The sequence below is a fragment of the Protomyctophum parallelum genome (assembly GCF_964188405.1).
Source record: "Protomyctophum parallelum genome assembly, chromosome: 16".
Lineage (NCBI taxonomy): Eukaryota > Metazoa > Chordata > Actinopteri > Myctophiformes > Myctophidae > Protomyctophum > Protomyctophum parallelum.
In genome coordinates, this window is record NC_139711.1 from 25,062,120 (window position 1) to 25,072,550 (window position 10,431).

At 43.5% G+C, this 10,431-nt stretch overlaps 1 protein-coding gene across 1 annotated transcript; it reads right to left on the bottom strand.

Annotated features, from left to right (window-relative positions):
• Positions 1 to 2,073: 2,073 nt before the first annotated feature.
• Positions 2,074 to 3,975, bottom strand: LOC310873697 (broad substrate specificity ATP-binding cassette transporter ABCG2-like; the record flags this gene model as incomplete). The annotated part of the gene is made up of 1 exon (XM_083786246.1): positions 2,074 to 3,975. One exon carries the CDS (start codon positions 3,973 to 3,975, stop codon positions 2,074 to 2,076), a length of 1,902 nt encoding a protein of 633 aa, XP_083642372.1.
• Positions 3,976 to 10,431: the final 6,456 nt, after the last annotated feature.

Here is a 10,431-nt window from a genome sequence, read left to right on the forward strand (position 1 = left end):
ATAATTAATCCCGATTGGGAATTATACTGTGATTTGTAAAAACGTTACATCATGCATCTAAGAATATAAGTTCATCTAAGTTCATCCATCGTTAATCGTTATTTTGGGTATTGATTATAAAGAGTTAATTAATATTCAAAACATCACACCCGTGTGAAGTGAGGGGTGCTCTTATCATCATACATCATCATGACGTAACATGTCGCTCAGACGCTTATGACGTAAATTCTCCATTCATTGTCAATGGCATTTAAAGATGGAGTGCCACAATTTTTGCCACAATTTTTTTTATTTTTCCAGTTTTTCATGTGTCTATGAGGTGACAGTACTTCATTAGACACCCTGGAGGAGTTTTTATGTGCAATGGTGTATTAACTTTGTATTTAGGGTTTCTTCTTGGAGGCTGAACCCTTAACAGTCAAACGGGCCAATGAAATAAACAGTAATATAGTGACATCACATTATCAGCCCCTCCCCTAACCCCTCCCACTTTATCATACAACTACAGCTGTGGGTGCGGCTTCAGTTCAGGTGGATCATCACCCATCACCACCCACCAGGCAAACCAGGCATAGCCTACTTAATGAACTGGTGGGCGTGTCCACATAAAAGCATGATTTTAACAAATACTGTACACTTTTTTTATATTATAATAATACCTGATGATCATGTTTTAGGGTGGAAAAAAATCGTGGCACTCCATCTTTAATATTTGTGTTAGGACAAAGCTCTACACTATAGCTGAACATAGGAGGGGCTAAAAAACAACACCTTGGATCTAGGAAGTCTAGGAAATTGACCTGTTGAACAGAGAGCCTACCGGGACGGACGGAATCTCCGATTTAAAACCCACTCGAGAATACATGCACATAGTAAACGACTGAACTAAGGTTGCAATAAAACAAATTAAATGCAATCACATTATCCACAAAAATGCACAAGGGTGTACATTATTAACTTCACTGGCAGTTGTCGAGCAGTTAACCTAACAGATAACTGACTCTGTGTTTCTGCTCTTGTTCTCTCTTTTGTCTGCTTATAATAATATAATAATAATATCTCAAACTTATATAGCGCTTTTCTGAGTACCCAAAGACGCTTTACATGGGGGGGGCTTTACAGAGGTAACAACAAATAAAAACAACTTTAATAGAAAAAGGAAAAAAAACACTAAAAGCTAAAGAACATTAAAAGACAGTGAAAAGGGTTAGCTAGGGAAGGCAATTTTGAAGAGGTGGGTTTTGAGGGTGGATTTGAAGGTTTGAAGGGTAGGGGCATCTCTGAGTGCCTTAGGGAGGGCATTCCACAGGGTTGGGGCAGCAAAGGCAAAAGCTCTATCCCCCCACGTACGGCGTTTGGTTTTGGGGACGTCGAGGAGGTTTGCATCACCAGACCTGAGGGAGCGAGAGGGGGCATGGCGTTTGAGGAGGTCACAGAGGTATGGGGGAGCCAGGTTATTTAGTGCTTTGTAGGTGGTCAGGAGTGTTTTGAAGTGGATTCTTTGTTTAACCGGTAGCCAGTGAAGGTCACGGAGGACAGGTGTAATATGGTCTCTGGAACGGGTACTGGTGAGCAGGCGGGCAGCTGAATTCTGGACATATTGCAGTTTATTGAGGACTTTGGAGGTGGTGCCGTAGAGGATACTGTTGCAATAGTCAAGGCGGGATGAGATGAAGGCGTGGATGAGTGTTTCGGCTGCGGAAAATGACAGAGAGGGTCGGAGACGGGCAATGTTCTTGAGGTGAAAGAAGGCGGTTTTGGTGACTTGGTTAACATGGGGGAGGAATGAAAGGGTGGGGTCGAAAATGATGCCAAGGTTGCGGATGCGGGTGGAGGGTCAATGTTCAGTGAAAAACCTTGGGTGGAATTAGTGAGGGAGTTGGGACCGATAATGATGATTTCCGATTTATTGCAATTTAGTTTGAGAAAGTTCTTTTGCATCCATGTTTTAATATCTGTGAGGCAGGCAGTGAGAGTGGAGTGTGTGGTTGGGGTGATTGACCTTGACCCTCTCGCTCTCCTTCTCTGGCTATCTCAGTGAAGAGGAAAATAATCTGTACCAGAGACATGCTCTTAAGTAAACTTCTTGATGAAGCGCCATAGTTGCAGGTAGGCGATGGTGAGGAGGGAGACATTCATTACAATCAGAGCCACGTGATTCTTCCACAGACCCCATTCTATTCCTTGAAACTCCAGGTACTGTTCCCCTGTGCACAGTATGCCCGCTAGGCTCATATTGTAGACATCGGACATGGTGGTATTGGGCATGACAAGGTCATCGCAGAACTTCAAACCCACAAACTCGTTGTTTGCGAGGGCCTCCAGACCATAGCGAGTAATGCTGAAGTACTTGACCCAGGCCAGCCAGGCCTGGATTGTCTTCTGGTTCACCAGCAGACCAGAGACGAGCATCATGATGGCGAACACGATGGTCATGTATTGGTTTGCCTCAGTGACCGTGTTCTGCTTCGCTGATATGGCCAGGGTCATGGCTGTAGAGGTGTACGCCACTAGAGCCACTGTCAGCGTGAAGGTGGTGAAGGCGGCAGCCGTGCATTTCAACCCAATCATGAAGTAGACGATGACACTGAAGACGATGACGCCGATGGTGCGCAACATGATCATGTCGACGAGGATCTTAGTCAGGAAGTAAACGGACAATCTGTAGTAGCCGCTGATGTATTCGTGCATGAATAACTTTCGCTCCGTGATGAAGAGCTCCACTGCGGCCACGGCGCTGAAACACAGGAAGGTAACGATGAAGAAGAGGACTCCGAACCTGTTCTGGATCCCGCTCTGGTTGAGATCCATGTCGAAGTAAAAAGCGGACACGGCCAAAGCCAGGATAATGTTCACTATCACCAGGCTCCGTATGGGCCCATAATTCAGCATTTGATCCTTTACGGTTCTCATGAACACAAAGCGGAACTGGTGAAAGAAGGAGGTGTTGTAGGTGATGACGTGGGACCTTGGCTGGGTGTTTAACTCTTTACCGTTGGTGATGCGCTCCAGTTCGGCCTGCGTGTCCCTATAGTTGCTACTATTCCTGTACTCCTCCGCCAGGCACTCTTCGATGCTCTTTACGGGGCTGCTCGACTCCTCGATGACCAGTTCTTCGGAGCCCGGAATCTTGGTGATATCTCCATTGATGATATCCATAAAGAAATCTGCTGGGTTGTTGTGCGGTTCACAGGCATAGCCAAGGTTGCTGAAGTAGTCCAGAGCATTCGGTGCAGGCCCGTGGTACACCATTCGGCCACCAGCCAGCAAGGTCAGGGTGTCAAAAAGACTGTAGATGGAGTACCGCGGTTGGTGGATGGTCATGACGATGACGCGTCCCTGACTAGCTATCTTTTTCAGCAGCAGCAGCACAGAGTTGGCCGTGCTGGCGTCCAGGCCCGTGGTGGGTTCGTCCAGGAATAGAACGGAGGGGTCCGTGATGAGCTCCATGCCAATGCATGTCCTCTTCCTCTCCCCACCCGAGATCCCCCGTTTCATCGGTGAGCCCACCTTTGAGTCGGCCACCTTGGTGAGTCCCAGCTCTTCGATCAGGTGGTTCACGCGAGCGTTTTTCTCGCCCTGAGGCACCGAGCTGGGTAGGCGCAGCGCCGCAGAGAAGTGGAGGTTCTCACGCACTGTCATCGTGCCCATCACCACATCGTCCTGTACGACGTAGCCCGAGGAACACTTGAAGTTGTGAGGCTGCGGCGCTCCGTCTACGAGGACCTCCCCGGAGAGACCTGCCGGGTCCTTCCTCGCGGCGAGGATATCGAGGAAAGATGACTTTCCGCTTCCCGTCGGCCCGAGGATAGCGTTCAGACCAGGGCTCATGATTCCATTGACGTCCGTCAGTATTTGCCTGTATGTGGTCTTCCTCATGGAGAGGACGCCGGACTTAAGGACCACTTTGTACTGGATTTTATGAAAGCTCAAAGTGGAGACAGATGGCTGCCTGGGAACCTCGACAACTGTCATGACGATGTTATGAAAGCTCAAAAGGGAGACAGATGGCTGCCTGGGAACCTCGACAACTATCATGACCTTTGTCAGCTGAGCACCAATATAAATACTTGAAGTAAGCCACAGTCAACTAATACTACTCAAACTAGGGCTGGTTGCCTGGGTTAGGATCAGAACTTAGCCGGGATGTCGAACTTCTAACACAACGACATCTGGGTTGTAAGGCCAAATATTCGTCTCGTGCCGAGCGCCTTAAATTTAAAGTATCTCGCGACAAGAGTGGGAGTTACTGCTAGCTAGTAAAAAACCTCTTCTGATTCTTGGATAAGATTGTACAGGATGCGTGTCAGGATGACAAGCATGCCAGCCAAGTAGCCAATTTATGTTGTGCAGTGTTCACTTTGTAGTGTTCAAGTTATGTGCTTTGTGCTCAGTTCTGTCCTACCACATGGATAGAACACACAGACTTGTTGCAGAGTGAATCGATCTCCAAGGAAAATCAAAGATGGTCTTCGCATGCAATCCTGGGTTAGTCACTCTGGCCTCATCCAAAAAACCTGACCTGTAAGGCATGCATACAGGATAGAATGAAGAACTATAATTAACAGTAATTATTTACAGTGTTTCCGTTCAGTGTGTTTCAATTAATTAAAATAAAACAACAAACTTCTTTTAGTATGAAAATAAAATACATTCTCAGTGATGTAAATAGGGTGCGTTTTGCGTCCCAAAACTACACGAACAACCTCAGCGTCCATTGGATGCAGTGATGTAAATAGGTTTTCAATGTAATGGGTCCCGGGATGCACAGATGGTCATTCAAATGAGTCCCAAAAAAAAAAAAAATCACACCTGTGTGAAGTGAGTGGTGCAACTCAGTGTGGGGGTTCGCGGGGCGGGGGGAGGGGGATGTTCCAGACCCCCAGGAATGCAGGGGACCAGGCCGGTTCCGGCGTGCCGCGTCTGAAACGGTTGAGAAATGACAGAGTTACCGTGTGGCGGCCCCTCTACTGTACTGTAATGTACTGGCACCCCCGAAAGCATACAGTTAATACGTGCGTGTGTGTGTTTGTGTGTGCATTAGGTTGCGCACAGATGGTGAAAAACAACCATGCTGTTTTCTTGCTCATACCCAGACACCCAGACACCCACTCACATACATAGCTCCGTATATAGTACAGCAGATAATAGGAACGATCTTTCACTTGGTGATACAAGCGTGAAATTTGGCATGAACATGCCTCTGGGTCACCTCTTTAACTTTTTTAACCGAGCCTCGAGACCGGGCACTGCACTCCCTGTGGGTGTGTGGAACGTGTGTGTCGAATTTGAAGTCGGTGGGGCGAACGGTTCTCGAGTTACGTGCATTACAGATGTACACACGCACACAAAATCCGTGCAATATAGCAGATCATTGGAACGGTTGTTCGCTTGGTGATACAAGCGTGACATTAACCTTCCTTTGGGTCAACTCTTTAACTTTTTTAACCGAGCCATCCAAGAATCCAATATGGTGGTGCTATTTCAAGATGGCCGCCACATCTAATTGTTAGCCTATGTCTACATTTCTTACAAATCTTAGGAAAAAATTCACCATTATAGATAGATAGATATATATATAATTATATATATATTTTTTTTTTTGTTATTATTTTTAGTTTTCATACTGAAAATGGTAGCATGCTAATGCTAACTTAATGCTAACATGGTAGCATGCTAATGCTAACATAATAATGCTAACATGGTAATATGCTAGCATGCTAACATAGAATGCTAACATGATAATGCTAACATGCTAATTAGCATTAGAAAATGGTAGCATTAGCATGCTACCATTTTCAGTATGAAAACTAAAAATAATGACAAAGAAATAAAAAATAAATATAAAGAATAAAAAAAAAATATATATAAAAAATCTTTATCTATCTATAATGGTGAATTTTTTCCTAAAATGTGTAAGAAATGTAGACATAGGCTAACATTTAGATGTGGCGGCCATCTTGAAATAGCACCGCCATATTGGATTCTTGGATGGCTCGGTTAAAAAAGTTAAAGAGGTGACCCAGAGGCATGTTCATGCCAAATTTCACGCTTGTATCACCAAGCGAACAACCGTTCCAATGATCTGCTATATTGCACGAATTGCGTGTGCGTGTGTACATCTGTAATCCACGTAACCCGAGAACCGTTCGCCCCACCAACTTCAAATTCGACACACACGTTCCACACACCCACAGGGAGTGCAGTGCCCGGTCTCAAGTCGGCCGCACCCATGGTTGTCCAGAACCGCCACAAAAGGCCTTTTTTATTTGGCGGCCATCTTGAAAAATGACCGCCATATTGGATTTTTCGCTGGCTCAGTTAAAAAAGTTAAAGAGGTGACCCAGAGGCATGTTCATGCCATATTTCACGCTTGTATCACCAAGTGAAAGGTTCTCTCACAATATGGCTGTTAGCCGCTGTACTAATACGGGAGCTTTATAAAATATATAAAAATATCAAATAGGCCTATACAGTATATTTTTAATGTAGGCTAGTAGTATTAGCAAGCACAACTCGGTAAGAAATACTAATAGTGGGCAACAGTGGATTTAACATAGCTTAATATACCAACCAAAAGTTGTTTGCAGTTGCAATTATTGTACTATAATATAGTTGATTGAATTGATTAAATATAAAAATTTATATTTTACCCCCTTTTTTATCCAATTTAATTTTCATTCCTTGTACTTGTAATGTTACTGTAATCTGAAATGTTGACCGTGCATAGCTGACTGTCTTTCTTTCCATTTCTATCTCTGGGACCCCAATTTATTATTTTTACATTTTCTATTGTAAAATCTATTTTGAGAGCCCATTTGGTTCCATTTTTGCACTCTGTCCCTAACTATCTATAATGTAGCTGGAACTCCCACTATGAGAACCACTGTCCTACACAGTCTGTGTGGACATGCACGCACGCATTAAGGCTGTCCCCAAACATTCAAGGTTCGAATGTTCAAAAAAAGTAAGTTTCTCGTGCATTCCTGTCAGAAGTTATGTCTAATTTGTTCTGCTGTCCCTCTCCAAAATCCCCTGTGCACATTCATTTGGTGATGGGCCTGCAGCCAATCAGCAACACACACACACACACACACACACACACACACACACACACACACACACAACAGCAGTACGGTTAGATCTCTCTCTCTCTCTGCGCTGTGTTGCGCTGCCCTCGACAGAACCGAAAGTGCTATACTTCTCCAGTACAGCAGTGCAGAACCGAGAGAGTGACACATTAGTCCTACAACTACGAGTGCAGTACTTTCATCCGACGGAGCAGTGTTGAGTGCAGTACTTTCATCCGACGGAGCATTGGTCCAAACGACAACCTACCTCCTCCCTCACCCTAACCCTAACCTCCCCCGGGGCAGACACCTAAACCTAACCGCAACCCTCTCCCGACCCGCAGCGCACCTCGGAGCAGAGAGCAGAGAGCATTGCTCCTTCAGAGCAATGCTCTGTCGGATGATAGTATGCCTCCCACAACTACAACCTATCTCAAACCCTCACCCTAAACCTAACCTCCCACGGGGCAGCACACCTAAACCTAACCTTAACCCATGTCTAACCAATGACTAGAGATAGGCAGTATTTGAAATACATGTATTTGAAATACGTATTTGAAATACTTTTTTGTATTTTGTAATTTGTATTTCGCTGGGATGGAAGAAATGAGATGTATTTTGTATCTAAATACTTTCAGATTGAGTATTTTCTGTATTTCAAATACATAAAATACTTTTTTTGTTTTAATGTAATTTTATTCTCAAATGGACACAATGTTAAACATTTACACTGCCTCAGGTTTAAACTGTAGGGGTAAAACACACGCACCCATACACACAACACAACACAATGAGTGATGTCACTTCTATTCCGCCTTCTGATTGGCTTACACACTCAAATTGAACCACAAATGAGAGGCAGAGTAGGGCGGGCCTTCAGTTGAAATGGAGACTTACCTCACAAGGCTCACATGTCTTCAAGTTGCAAACTGAACCAAATGATTACTTGGTTCCCCCGGAGATAAAAGGTATGTATTAATCTAAACATGATTGTTGGATATTGCAAGCTAAGGCATGCAAGCTTACAACAATACATATTTAAATATTAGTAAAGTAGTGGAAGGTAGAGGGAGGCTTTAGAGCTGCAGGGCATGTCTGACCCTGGACAGGCAGAACATGTGTGGACACATGGAAGTGAACAAAACAGGGCACATCTGGGCACATCAAACAACAAACATATGTTAAATAAATATGTTTGTTCTACTGAGCCTAAATGTGCAGGTGCAGTACTATTTCAACACAGGGTGGGTGTATAATTCTATTTTTGGTGTTATGTTTGGCTGGATCAGTCACAAAAAACACACCTGACTGCAATTCATCTCATTACAAAGTAACAGTTGCCACCTAGTGGCACAACTGCTGTTTGTTTTAAACAGCAGTTCAATATAAAACCTGTCCATGCCCTCTTTGAACTGATGAACTCTCATTTTTAGCCTTAATAATAATGAAGTGCCTTTTTGTTGTGATATCATGCTGTTCAGGTTAAATTAATGAATGGCAATTAATTGATAATCTATTCATCTTAGTCATTAGTATCTTGTTTACTTGTTTTTTACTGTTGGTTTAAATTTACAATTGGTGGTAGGCCTAATCAATCAATGAATCTCTTTCTACATTTTTCTTGAGGTAGAAGTCAAAGATGAGTGACAGTGAGGAATCAGATGGCCCAGGGCCATCTGCCTCACCGCCATGGCCAGAAGTTGAACTAGAAGAGGCCACAGCTGCAGCAGACACAGACACACAACTGTCAAACGGCAACTGTGCAATACTGGATGGGAAATTCTTTAAAATTGTTCAGAAAGATAGTGATAGTGGAAAGATACTGGCAGAGTGTCAGATGTGCACACCTAAAAGGACAATAATCAGTGGCACACTCCAGGCAACATCAAATTTTAAATTGCACATGAGAAGGAAACATGAAGAGAAACTTCCAGAATTTGAAGCACATAAAATGCAAGTATCCACTGGGAAGAAAAGAAAGGCTGCCACTTCCGAAGGCCCAAGCAAAAGCAGGCAACGTACATTATTTGACCGTGCGCCAGTGACACAAAACAAAATTGACACTTTAGTCACAGCATTTGTTGTAAAAAGGCATGCACCCATTATCCACTGTGGAGCAAGCAGAATTTGTGGATTTGGTGCAAGGACTTTCCTCAGATGGTACAGTCATGTCAAGGAGGACACTTGGGAGGAGGATAAATACCCAATATAACAGTCAAATTGCCATCTTGAAGGAAGTACTGCAGAGCGTAAAACAGGTTTGCACCACTGCCGATATATGGTCAACAAAGAAAACCAGTTTTTTGGGAGTCACTGTTCACTGGATAGTTCCTGAGACCCTAGAGCGTAGTTCATCTGCACTGGCTTGTAGGCATTTCCCCAGTCCACATACATACAACAGAATTGCTGAACTACTGGAGGAAATCCACTCTGAGTATGGGCTCACTGTTACTGATAATGCAAGCAACTTTGCCAAAGCCTTTAGAGAATTCAACATCACACTATGTTCAAACCAGCAGGATGATGAGACAAATGATCTGGAAGAGGAGCTAACATTTGTGGAGATTGATCCAGAGGGAGAAGGAGTGACAGAAGGTTCCATCATTCTACCATCTCACATCAGGTGTGCAACGCACACACTCAGCCTAGTATCAACCACTGATGATGAATGCTATAAAAGGAAATACAACTCTGAACTCTCTCAAGATTGAATCATGCAGCCATGGGAAAGTGTTCAGCTCTGTGGAATGCTTCTGGAAGACCAAAGAGTGCTGAAACAATCCAGGGCATTATCAAGCAGGAATTAAAGACACCCTGCTTTTGTAGGTGGACTCAGGCCAATGTGTCTGCACATTGACAAATGAGTCCATGGCAAGAGATGGCCATGTCTGTGAATCTTTTCATTTTTTATTTTATATTTTTTGAAAAGAGGAAAGAGGGGTATGAAAAATGTTCATAAAATAACACGAACTTGCTTTTGTTGTAATGTGAGATGAAAGCACTGATGATCATAAGATGCAGTTATTGAAATGCCATGTTTGTGACTTCTCTTGGGGTGGGGTTAATTTTTTTTTTAAATAAAACATTTTGTTTTTGTTATGTGATGACATTCATTTCTGGATTTGTTTGTCACTGGCATATTGACTAATATGTTCCCCACAAGCCAGCATAGTGGAGTCAGTTTCAGTTCTTGACTTCACTTTATGTGAATTGATTAGTGAATAAAGTTCAAGTTGTGGCATCTGTGTGGCCTCATTTATTCACCATGTCCATGGAAACAACACAAACAGCCATAAAGTCTGTTTTTCTTATGCATTATTAAAGATAGTTTACCTTTGTGATAACTACTGTCTGCATAACA